Genomic DNA, 13,544 nt, shown 5'->3' on the forward strand with positions numbered 1-13,544 from the left:
ACCAGGAAGTTTTGGTAACCATCTTGTGACTCGGTTGACAAAGGTCAAAAAAAGGTTACAAATCAAGAAAAGGGGGCAGGGTAGACACACCCTGACCGCCCTAATCCTGCTCAGGAGGCAAAAAAAGCATTTTTTGTAAAAAAATTCAGCGGGATTTGTGTTGGATCTGTGAATCCGGACGAAATTAAAAAAAAAAAAAAAAAAGCGAGGCCTCCCGCGCTTTGTATAATTATGCCCCACGGGTGGGCCAGGTCCCGGGGGCAATGATCAAAATACATGCAGGGGCTCCTGTAGCCTCCAGGGACTGCCACCTGCCCGGGGCTTTATTTTTTAAATAACTATAATGTCCCAGTAACTCTTGTTTCTTCTGTAAATTTCTATGTTTTTTTTAAATGCCAATTTCGAACTATAACGTACCTGAAACCTGTGGTTTTTCAGTGAATATATATATATTCACTGAAAAAACCATAGGTTTCACACATGTTATAGTTAGCTGGGCATTTCACTTGTAAAAAAACCAATGAAATTCCCCCGTTATAGTTAGTTCAGCTAACTATAACTTGCGCGCCCGCAATCCACTGCTGATGACGTCACATATTACATCACTCATGACATGGTCAGTGACATCACTCATGACCTCACTGATGACATCTCAAATGACATCACTGATGACATCATCCATGTGATAAATTACCACATTTTCTCACACCCTAATATAACCTTTGATACACCGACTCATAATTTAAGAGTTCCATTCTCAAAACCATACATACTGCAATACCAATAACTACATACCCACTTATTAACTCTTAGGTCTACATACACCTCCACTCATTCACCTGTACAGTCACTCATACTTACAGTCACTCCATACAAAACTATCATATGCATTTATACACCTATATAGACACTCACACACTACCAATCATCCATAGAGGTACTCTCACACCTACTCAGTCATGCAAATAATCACACTCCCATTTACTCACCTATGCGGTTATGTTATGTTATGTTATCTGGTGTTTTATTGAGCGCTCAGCTACTCAAGCAGAGTGTCCCGGCGCTGTGTACTGCTGGGGAACCCATCCTGGCTTTCCCTGTGAGATGGTCCCTTACTGGGCATCTCCAAGGTGAAGACCAAGCATCCCTGGCGCTGATGGGGCCGTTAGTGGAGATTAAACAAGCTATTGCCCAGAGTTGCTGAGTGTGATCCATGATTAGAGTAGGCACCGAGGCGGGAATTATCGAGTCCGCTGACCTTGGCCCAAGACCCTGCCGCGTCGGGAATCGAACCCTGGTCCCTGACTGACCTCTGCTTCCGGGTCTGCCGCCTCTAAACAGTGAGCCTGTCACGCTCTGTAGTATAGATAGAGTGCCACTAACCTGGAAGCCGGGTACAGCGGGAACGATGAGATGCGCAGTAACCCTTTCGCCTAAGAGGTAACACCAGTGCGTGGCCAATATCTCACGACACAGATGACACCCTTATCGGGGAAAGGGAAAAAAGGGACAAAGGAAACAAAAAGTAGTGTTGTCTTCCGATGTGGTAAAGGAATGACGATTACAGTGATGACCCTTCTCTCCTACACTCCACCCCAGTGCCCTGTAAGAAAACACAGGAAACATACGTCAGTACTTACTAATGCACAGTCAAACCCCTCCTCCCCTTTTTCTCTGAATGCGCCGTTCACTTACAGGTGTGTGTGTAATTCTGATGTGAAGGATAACAGGGTAGGTCATCAACTATCAGGAGTAGGTGTAAGCAACAATCAATAGCAATAGTACACAGTCTTGAACTATAAACTTAGACTGATACTTATCAATCCGCCGAGATCCAACTGTTTTCGCTCAAGCTGAAAGCGCTTGTGTTAGATCCTAACTGTGACAGGGCAATCCAAGAACTTTCACCTTCCTGGTGTCTGTGGTCTATGGTCAACAAAAACGTGCGTTAACAGAAGCGCTGGTCCCTGTACTTCTGGCAACAAAAGAGAAGAAGTCTCGTGACCCTTCCTGGAAACCCAAGCGGCGTTATTTCTCTTGAAGCTTCTCGTCTCTCTGGTGTGGCAAGAACGCTGATTAGTCTCAGCGTGGAGTCTCCGCTTGTTTTGAAAGCGGTTACAGCGGAATAAAGTCTCCTTCAAACAATAAATCCTTCTCAGGGGTTTTCTGTACCTAACCGGTACTCAGGTCCATAAGGGGCAAGATTCTCACGAGCCGACTACCAGGTTTGGTCGCGCTCGGGAATCGGGATAGCGGTGTTTCTTCCGCCTTTCGGCCCCAGCGGCTGCCGTGTGAGCGGAATCAGGAGGTTGCGCGCGCAGCGCGCCAAATTCAAAAAAGCCCGTTGTATGGGTTGCGGAATTGACGGACAGGCTGGGTCTTCGAAGTTGCTCTTTGATTCTTTTCCCAACGGGGATGCAGGGTGTAGCCTTGGGATGCAGGGTGAAGCTTTGGGACGGGCTCGGTTCTACGTAATTCGGATGAATTCTCGAGTGACAAGCACTGGTGATTATGGGGGCGAGGCTTATATAGAAAAGGTGAATTCTCCCCTATGCATTATGGGAGATGTAGTTCTACGTGCCCCATTCGTACAGATCAACATGTACTTGCTTTGTGGAGCCCCCTCATGTCCCTGCTCTGTGGCGCCCCCTCCTGTGGGTCATGACAGAGCCACACCACTCCACACACTCAAGTTCACTTACTCATAAAAATAGTATCACATTCTTACGCTCTTATAGAATCATTGATACAAGCACACACTCATCCATACAGTCACTCTCACAATGACACACTCTCACATCTACCCACTTATATACTCTTACACGCATATATACTGCCTTTCACATATGTAGTTAGTCACAAATGTACCACTGAGATATACATTCAATCCCTAACACACCCATACATACACTCACTCAACCATACAGTCCATCACAGATGCACTCTTAAAAGCATGCACCCATAGAATCACCCACTCACACATCTATGCATAGTCACACACACCCTACCCACACAAACACTCAGGAACCCATACAGATACTGAGACAAGCAATCAATAACTCATATAGACACTTATATAGGTATTCACAAAACCATGCCGCCACTTATACACCAACATACAGACACATACAAACATTTACACAGTTTAGTCACTAGTCTGAAGTAAGATACATTTAATGACTCACTTATAGAGTCAGTTACGCACCACAGAAAATCATCCATTTACAAACTTGTACACCCACTCATTCTTCAACAGGCCTTTCCCTATATATATTAAACATATTAAAATTGTTCAGAAACACATACTCAATGGATGATGTCATCAGTGATGTCACTGACTATGTCATGAGTGATGTAATATGTGACGTCATCAGCAGTGGATTGCGGGCATGCGAGTTATAGTTAGCTGAACTAACTATAACGGGGGAATTTCATTGTTTTTTTACAAGTGAAATGTCCAGCTAACTATAACATGTGTGAAACCTACGTTTTTTCAGTGAATATAATGTGTGTATATATATATATATTCACTGAAAAAACCATAGGTTTCACACATGTTATAGTTAGCGGAAATTTTACTGATAAAAAACCAATGAAATTCCCCCGTTATAGTTCGTGCAGGCAACTATAACTCACGCAACCGCAATCCTCTGCTGATGCTAATACTGTATTTAGACACTTATTTGCCCATGTCTTCTTCCATAAATTTTTAGCTATACATATATTACAAATATTTTTTTTTCATAAAGACACATATGTCATCAGCAGAAGATTGCGGTTGCGTGAGTTATAGTTGCCTGCACTAACTATAACGGGGGAATTTCATTGGTTTTTTATCAGTAAAATTTCCGCTAACTATAACATGTGTGAAACCTATGGTTTTTTCAGTGAATTTGCAAGGTTTTTTAAATGCTAATTCCTAACTATAACGTGTGTGAAACCTATGGTTTTTTCAGTGAATTTGTACGTTTTTTTAAATGCTAAGTTACTTTACGCTAGATGGGCTATGTACGCACGATGCACTTCGCGCACCGTGCGCACATGGAGGACATATGATGCACTTCGTTTTGAAAGGTAATATTTTAATTTTTCGTATATTTTATAAGCCATGCACAAATGGTGCCCTTCGGGCACCATTTGCACACGGGGTGGAGAGAGTGTGGATAATTTTTTTTTTATTATTTTTTTTTTAATATTTTAGTTTATCTCAATCGCTAATAAGCCATGCACAATTGGTGCACTGCGGGCACCAATTGCACACGGGGTGGAGAGAGTGTGGATAATTTTTAAATTTTTTATAGTACGCGTACGGTAAGCGTAATCGGCGAAATTACCGAAAAAATAAAAATTCCGTTTTTGGCCTTGGGGGATCTTTGGGGACTCCCTCAACATGGCTATGTGTGTGGGAGCTGTCTAAACAGCCCCTTTACATGTTTTTGGGCTTTATATTTTAGAAATCACTCTCAGTGCGAGAGAGAAAATGGCGGCCGCCGCTTCCTGGTTTCGGCCGATTCGAATGTTTACTAAGAGCCAATCAGAATCGCGCTCGCGCACGCCACCGTACGCGTACGGTAAGCGTACCGTAAGCGCACCGTAAGCTGGCTCAGATATATATATTGATTTAAAGGCTATTTTCTCAGAATCTACTGAACAGATTTACACCAAACCTACAAAAGGCACTTCCTTGACCTGAGGACTACCTCTCTGCCAAATTTCTAGTAATTCTGTTCAGCCGTTCGGGCTGTAGCCCTGTCTAAAGGTCCTATGGAAAAATGCATGGGAAAAACGCGTTTTGGGACCCCCCTTTTATCTCAGCACCCGCTTGACGAATCCCCCCCCGAGACTTTCAGGGTAGGAGCGGAGCGTAGCGCCCCACCTATTTTGAAAAATTCGCGAGGATTCGTCGACCGGCGCCAAAGTTATTCAAAATAGAATGTTGCGGATTTCCTATGGAAACGTGGTCCTAACTATAACTACCTACTGGCGACCGCCAGTAGGTAATATATAGAAAGAACTATATCTATATATAGATATATATCTATATAGATATCGATATCTATATCCATATAGATATATATATCGATATCTATATAGAAATCTATATAGAAATCAATATAGCTATCGCTATAGATATCAATATATAGATATATATACGCCTTACTTATACTTGCCATGCATGGTAAAGGCGTCTGTGTGGTGAAGGATGTGTGGCAATGGCATGCTTGGGAAACAGTGCATGGTAAAAGATGTCTCCTATCTGAATGAGGCTGAGCATTCTTTGGAACAGCTAACACCCTTAGACTTTCTCACTCAAAGCTCAGAAATATCCTATGATTATACATAACATAATGAAAAATTTCCTAGCTAACGTAACGGAAAGTTTCAATTCTATTAAGGACTCAGAGGCGAGGATTATGCCTTCCTTCTTCACTTTATTCATTACAGCAGCGTGAAAGAACTAACAATACTACGTTTCCCATGAACCATAGGGAAAAAAGTAGTCATTTGTAACAACCAATCAAATTAAGAGAAAGTGTCCAATCAGGGTCTGTAATGCTCCACATAGTCCCTTGTCAGTGTCCTGTTCTCCTCTTTCGGAGCGCGAAGACAGCCCAATCCTCATCTTTAGGAATCCTGTTTGTGGGTATTCGAACCTGCAACAAACGAAGGAGCATTACCAGAGGAAAGTACAACCCTAGAAATCAGCGTCTAGGAAACATATTCAGCGAGAAATTGCATCATTACAGCCATTACCAAGAGTTGCCATCCCCGATAGCCTACACAACAGGAGGACCCAAAGCGAAAATTTTTACTTACTTCCATACGGGGAGGGTCTCTTTCAAGAGCATAGGGTGGGATAATCCTCGCCTCCGAGTCCTTAATAGAATTGAAACTTTCCGTTACGTTAGCTAGGAAATTTTTCATTCTATGTCAGGACCGGAGGCGAGGATTATGCTTGTTTAAAGCTTGCCCACGACCAGATGAGCCATATTCAGAATTGGCTTGAAGTAAAAACGCTTGAAGGTGGAACCTGAGGACCAATCCGCCGCATTAAGGATATCCTCCAAGCGGGCACCCAAACCGAAGGCTTTCGATGCCATAGCTCCTCTTGCAGAATGCGCACCAAACAGTCTGAGGCTAATGCCTGCTTCCGACATCACCCAACGAACCCATCTAGCAATGGTGGGTGAGGAAACAGCTTTGAATGGTTTGCAGAGCGCAATGAGAAGCTGACGCTCTCCCGGAGGACGGTATTCCTCCGTCATTTCCTCGTACGCCTTGAGACAGCGCACAACACAAAGTTTAGGAGAGACCGGGAATTCCGGGTAAGAAATAACCCTCGTGTGGCACTTAGTACGGTGCAAAAGGGTAAAGGTCACTCCATCAGGGGTGAACATTCGACCAGAAATATCTAGAGCCCGGACGTCCGACACCCGACGGCACGACACTAGGCATAGGAGCATTGCAAGCTTTGCCGACAACTCCTTACGGGATAGAAACCTGTTGGGTTGCCATGAAAGGAAAAGATTCAAAACTTGATTGACATCCCATAAAGCCGAATACCGTGGTTCCGGCGCCAAGGAGAGGCGAATGCCTCTCAAGAGTCTGCAGACCAACGGGTGCTCCCCCACCGGTAAACCTGCCACCGGCATATGGCCTGAAGAGATGGCCGACCTGAAAGTGTTAATTGACCGGTAGGCCATTCCATCCGACGCAAGTCGCGTCAAGAAATTCACAACATGGACCACATCCGCGACCAAGGGATCGAAACCCCTTCGCATACACCAACGGGACCATCTGCCCCATGCGGACTTGTACCTTTTAACTGTACTGTCTGCCCAAGCCTTGGAGATGAGCTCCTCAGCCGTTCGCGAAAGTCCCGGGGTTTGCCATCTACCCCTGAAATCCTCCACGCCATGAGATTCAACGAGTTCGTGGCTATCAGAGGATGGAGAGAGCCGTCTGGGCCCCGGAGAAGAAGAGGGAGACGGGGGAGTAGGATTGGAAAATCCCAGGAAAGTTCCAGAAGAACTGGAAACCACACTTGAGACCTCCACAGAGGGGTGATTAAGACTAAATCCGCTTGTTGCCTGCGGACCTGAGCTGTGGATCGGGTGATCATCGCGAAGGGAGGGAACGCATAGCCCAGTTCCTTGCTCCAATCTTGGAGAAACGCATCCGTGGCCATCGCCCGAGGATCGGGTCTTCAACTGAAAAACTTCGGGAGCTGGTGGTCTAGGCGGAACGCAAACAGGTCCACTGTAAAAGGACCTCAAAGGTCGTTGAGGTAAACAAACACCGAGCGGTCCAGTTTCCAAAGACTGTAGTCGCGGAAGTATCGGGACTGGAAGTCTGCCTCCACATTGTCGCGGCCCGGAAGATATTCCACCGTGACAGACACGTGACTGTCTAGGCAATACTGCCAGAAACTCGCCGCTACATCTGATAGTGCCTTCGACTTGGTGCCTCCCAAGTGGTTGATGTAACGGACCGCTGACACATTGTCCATTTTTAGGAGCACACACGACTGCACGGAATCTCTCGTCCAACATCTTACGGCAAACGAGCCTGCCAGAAGCTCGAGACAATTTATATGTAATTTCTGTTCTTCTGGAGACCACAAGCCCCCCGTGGAAAGGTTTCCGCAACGAGCGCCCCAACCAAGCCTGCTCGCGTCGGATTCTATAACCAGATCCGGAACAGCCCTGAAGATTGCTCTTCAGTTCCACGCCTCCATGTGGGTTAACCACCATTGAATTTCGCTCAGTGCTTCGTCAGACAAGTTGACCTTGTGGGAGTACGGATATCGTTTGCGCAGAAAGTACGCCTTGAGGCGTTGGAGGGCCCTGTAATGGAGGGGACCTGGAAAAATCACCTGAATGGAAGCCGAGAGAAGCCCCACTACACGTGCCAATTGGCGAAGTGACACCCGCTGAGTGGCCAGGACCCGTCGCAACTCGTGGCAAATTTTTGTCAGCTTTTTTGCCGGCAAACTCAGAGTAGAGGAGTTTGAGTCTATGACAAACCTCAAGAAGTTAACGGACTGGGCCGGTTGCAAAACTGATTTTTTTCGTTGATCACAAAGCCGAGATCCTGAAGAAGAGTCACTGTCATATGAAGTTGCTCCATCAAAAGATGTGGGCAGGACGCCATCAAGAGGAGGTCGTACAGATAAACAATCAGTCTGACGCCTCGCGCTCTCAAAAATTCCACTACCGGTTTGAGAACCTTGGTGAAACACCAGGGAGCTGAAGAGAGCCCGAAAGGGAGAGCTGTGAACTCGTAAACCTGACGACGCCAAGCAAACTGGAGAAACCGGCGATGCGGTGGAAAAATCGGGATTACTAGATAAGCGTCTTTCAGGTCCAAGCGGACCATCCAATCCAGGGGGCGCAAGACATCTCATAGAAGATGAATCCCTTCCATTTTGAAATGGCGGTATACCAACCATTCGTTGAAGCCGCTTAAGTTTATAACCGGGCGTTTGCCCCCGTCGGTCTTGTCGACCAAAAATATGTTGCTGAGAAACCCGCGCGGATGTAATGACGTGCGTGAAATAGCACCTTTGTTGAGAAGAAAAGCTACTTCCTCGTCCACCAGGCCTGCATCGTGTATTGAAAACTGAATGGGCCGTGGAGGGACATATTGTACTGGGTTTCCGACAAATTCTATATGGAACCCCTTCACTGTTTGAAGCACCCACGCATCGTGTGTGATGGATAACCATGCCTCGTAATGACTGGCCAACCGCCCCCATATATTTTGTGGGAAAAAAGGGTGAACACTCACCAGAGTTTGTGTTGGATGTTCCTCCTCTGAAACCTCTGCCTTTGCCTCGGCGACCTCTGGTGGGGTAGAAGTTGCCAAACTTCGACTGGTCCTGATATTGTCCGGGGCCTCTCTGGCCGGTTTGGTGATTTTGCCGACCGGTCGAGCGGCCCCTCGAAAAACACGAGGGAACACTTTCTTAATAGTGGACTGGGCCCTATCCAAAGAGGTAAAGGTGTTTACAAACTTGCCCAATTCCTTAATGAAGGGTTCACCGAACAGACCTCCCTGGGCTACGGCACCCGCCTCTGAATCTGCAAGGTCGCCAAGTTTCGGGTCTATTTTGATAAGGAGCGACCTCCGCCGTTCGGTAGAAAGGGCGCAGTTGGCATTGCCCAGAAAAATAACTACCCGCTGAGCCCAGCCGGATAGTGTCTCGGGAGAAATCATGGAACAAGAAGCTTTTGCTTCCTCTGCCATGTCCAGGATTTTGGTGGCTGGACCTAAGACATCCAAAAGTTTATCTTGGCAGGCCCTCCAAGATCTATCAATTCCCTTCTTTGGATCTCTGATAAATTTCTGTAAAAAAGTAGACATTCTAGGGTCAATGTCCGGTGTAAGCGCCACCTTACTCTCTAGGGAAGGACGCGGACATTCAGCTCTCAGGCAATTTCTCGCCTCTTTTTCCAGAGGTCTCCTAATATGTTCGGCGACATATGTCGCTACTTTCTCGGCAGGCACCCAGTCCGATGACAGAGTGTGCACAATGTTGTTGGGATCTAACATATCTGAAGTTGGATTTGGCTGCGGGTTTGAGGGCACAGAAGAATCCTGATGAACCTGGGAAGGCCGGGAGGGAAGCCATGATCGAGACGGACTGGAATCGGATCCCCCGAAGGGCCTGGCAATCCGGGGAAGGGAGTGGCAGCGGGGACACCCCCGAATCCCTGGCAGGGTGACTATCAATAAAAGCCTGCTTGAGGCGCTCAAAAGCGTCTACATCCACCCCCGATGCACAAGTGCGTTTAGAAGGGGGAGGGTCAGTGTTATCCGGACAAACAGGAGACGGGGCAGGTAGGGTAACCGGTCTACGTTCCAGGCGCAAGAACGCTTGCTCTATCTTTCTTGTTAGCCTGTCCTCTAAGGGTGAAATGGCCTGATCCACTGCCCTGCAAATTGAGGTATCCACCGCCTCATAGAAAGCGTCACCCCAAGGCATGTCCGCTAAGGGGTCCTCCTCCTCTTCCTAATGGAAGTCGTCATAAAACTCCATCACGACCAAGGGAGGGATAATTGATAGATATGCCGCAATGGCAGTCTTCACAAACTGGGTGTCAGTTTAAAGTATATATTTTTTGTTTGCACGTGGTACAACCACAAATATATAGGGTGACTGGCCCTACGGGGACAGAAGCTGGCAAACACTTTTAAAACTTACAACAAACTGGGCTGGAAATGTCCCCTTTGAAAAACCAGGCCTAAAGGCCAATACAGGACCTCCCAGGAGGCGTCAACGCGCTCAAGCGCAAATACCAGACTCGTAAGCCTCTCTGAAGGCACGAGCGTTAATTATCACTGAAAAAACGGCCGCGAGCAACTGTAATCACTCGCGCGCCGACTACGGACCGTGAAAACTGCGTCCTCCAGCACCAGGGCTCCGTAAGGGCATTGCGCGCGCGTCTCTGGTAAACAGTTTGAAAACTCCAGAGACGCGACGCGCTAGTCCTTGCCTCCCGCGCCCCCAGGCGGCGGGAGGACCGAAGCCTGCACCAGCTCAACACCGCGTAGGAGTGAGGGAAAACCCCCCGCTCCCGCGGCGGACTCACAGAGGAACGCGGTACGCGTTCAAAACTCGCAACAGCGCGTCAAAATATTCTAGTACGAAAATACTTCAGTCAACCTAGGAAACTCGGCGCTCCCCCGCTACCGGCGGCGCCGCCTATAAACAAACGCGCATAACAGTACAGGCGACAATAACCACAACAGAAATGGTATTCAATATGTTTCAAGCCCCCCTCAAACCTGAGAAGAAATATGAGGGAACTTAACTGGCTGCGCAGCAGCGAAGAAAGAGGAGAACAGGACACTGACAAGGGACTATGTGGAGCATTACAGACCCTGATTGGACACTTTCTCTTTATTTGATTGGTTGTTACAAATTACTACTTTTTTCCCTATGGTTCATGGGAAACGTAGTATTGTTAGTTCTTTCACGCTGCTGTAATGAATAAAGTGAAGAAAGAAGGCATAATCCTCGCCTCCGGTCCTGACATAGAATTACAATAAATTTCAAGTAAACAATTTAACACACTTACTGTTAGTGAACGCACATAAAAAAGACTAGAGGTCTTAAAACAATAATAATTTCTGTCCTCTCTCACATTTCTATTATCCACTGTGTTTCCATCAATCTTACAACGGTTTGACAAACGGACTTTACAAATTCAATATTATTACATAAATAAAGCAGCTTACCTGTAGGATGGTGTGTGGCACTATATGCCGGTAGTTGTGCAGCAGTATAGGCCTGCCTATGGAGGAGATCTGCTTCTGAGGGACCTGATCCATAGCTTAAACTGTCAATTAAATGCAACAAAAGGAATATTAATAACTGGACAGGATTGTGTTTGAACTTGACATTTTCAAGACAGGATGCTTATCAATTGTTAACAAAATAAGCATATGACAAAGCAAATTGTTTATAGCTAGGGCAAAGTGTAATGCCAGAGACCCAAATGTATGAGAGATTGTGAGTGTCTATGAGTGTGTCTGTGTGTGTGTGTTGTTGCTCCATTTAAAACATGTTTGTTCATGGCTATGTGGGTGTGTGTAATAGCAAGTATACTAGGATGTGTTGGTTTCATGGGAATGTGTGTTGATATATGTGTGTATGTTCGTCTGATGTAAAAGTGCTCTTGGAATATGTGGCATGGTGTGTGTGTGTGTGTGTGAAAAGCTATTTTAGTATAGATGTATTTTAGTATGTAAAGGCACTGGTGCAAGAAGGAGCGAGGAAAGCAACTGACAATCTGGGAAATGGGGGAGCAACACAGAGTGTGCAGGAATGTGACTAGGCTGGCATTAGGTAGATGCCTATATGTTTTAAACTCCTCTCCCACAGGACTGCCTTACATACCAGGTCTTAATAGGTAGAATTGTGCCTCCGTTTGCTTCTGGGTGGCCCTTATATTGCAATTCATTAAATGTATGTGCCACTGTTTCCCTCAAGGTGGACAATGCACAATATATCCCAGGGCTGGTTGACAGTGCATTCAGCGTTTGACTCTCTTTTCTAGGTGTACTCCATAAAACATATAGTCTGTGGGTCTCCACCTATGCACATGCTTGGCATTGTATGGCTGTCCGCTTTAGAACACTGATGGCTTCTAAAATGGTATGTATGCACTGTTGCATCTATTTTTACACTCTCCACCTCACCTCATGCTTATGTTCACCGCACCTTATTTGAAGACCATCTTTTAATCTCACTGACGTCACCTACCTCCTCCCAAATAGGCCTGACTACACCACACATTACCATGTCCTTCTCAAAGCTGTAAGGTGCTATATAAACACTACAATACAACACGTCCAGGATCGAACCCAAGCAAATTACGAGAGAGGTTATCCCTCTAGCTTCTTCCAGAAGGTGGGTGGATAATGAAACAGTATCCCATCACAGCTTAGCTCACATTCTCAATAGAGCCTTGATCCTGGAGAAGTGGGGTGAGGAAGACAGAGGCCCGAAAGGGTAAACAACCATTAGGACGCGGCTGTCACACCGCGTACCATTACTTTCGCAAGCGTTACAACGCATGCGATGTTACAACGCGTAGCCTTTACTACGCAAGTTGATACATCGCATGCGTTGTAGCGCTTGTGAAGTAATGGCTATCCATATCGTTGTGTGGAAATGGATGACAACGCAGGAAGCCGCAGAAGACCAGAACCGAGGGAAGAGAGAGAGGTAAGAGGGACGGTGTAGTATTTAAGGGTTTTGAGGAGGGGGGAGATTCATGCAGGGGGTAGTCTTTTTGGTTTAAGGGTAGTGTGGTTGTGTAGTGTAGAGTAGTGTATTTGGGTTTAGGGTAGTGTCTGGGGTTTTGAAGGGTAGTATTTGGGATTAGGGATAGGAATGGGGGTAGGGGCAGTGTCGTGTTGGGGTAGTGTTTTAGGGTAGTGTTGTTAGTGTAGGGTAGTGTTTTAGGGTAGTGTTGGGGGATCGTACAGGGTAGTATTTAAGTGTAGGGACAGTCTTGGGGGTAGAGGCAGCGTCGTGATGGGGTAGTGTTTTAGGGTAGTGTTGTGGTATTAGTGTAGGGTAGTGCTTTAGGGTAGTGTTGGGAGGTCGTGCAAGGTAGTGTTTCAGTGTAGGGACCGTCTTAGGGGCAGGGTTGTGCTGGGGGTAGTGTTTTAGGGTTTAGGGTAGTGTTGTGGTTTTTATGTAGGGTAGTGGTTTAGGGTAGTGTCGGGGGTGTGCAGGGTAGTGTTTGAGAGTAGGGACAGGAATAGGGTTAGGGGCAGTGTCATGCTGGGGGTAGTGATTTAGGGTTTAGGGTAGTGTTATGGTGTTTGTGTAGGGCAGTGTTTTAGGGTAGCGTCAGGGGTGCGTGCAGTGTAGTGTTTGAGTGTAGGGAGCGGGCTGGGGGAAGGGAAGGGTTGTCCAGGGGGTGGTGTTTTAGTAGTGTAGGGCAGTGTAGTGTTTGAGGGTTTGGGTAGTGTTTTAGAGTTTGTGATGTGTAGGGTAGTGTATTTGTATTAAGTGTAGTGTTATT

The 13,544-nt window shown here is 46.4% G+C and overlaps 1 protein-coding gene across 2 annotated transcripts in view; it reads right to left on the reverse strand.

Moving 5' to 3' along the window:
• Positions 1–13,544, reverse strand: part of QSER1 (glutamine and serine rich 1) — a 693,647-nt gene that overhangs the window by 568,058 nt on the left and 112,045 nt on the right. For both annotated transcript variants that reach the window (XM_085648248.1, XM_085648247.1), the window contains exon 2: positions 11,245–11,345. In XM_085648248.1, the coding sequence (XP_085504374.1) occupies positions 11,245–11,345 (101 nt within the window). The remainder of the gene's footprint in view (positions 1–11,244; positions 11,346–13,544) is intronic.

Source organism: Triturus cristatus, chromosome 3_2 (assembly GCF_964204655.1).
Source record: "Triturus cristatus chromosome 3_2, aTriCri1.1, whole genome shotgun sequence".
NCBI classification, from domain to species: domain Eukaryota; kingdom Metazoa; phylum Chordata; class Amphibia; order Caudata; family Salamandridae; genus Triturus; species Triturus cristatus.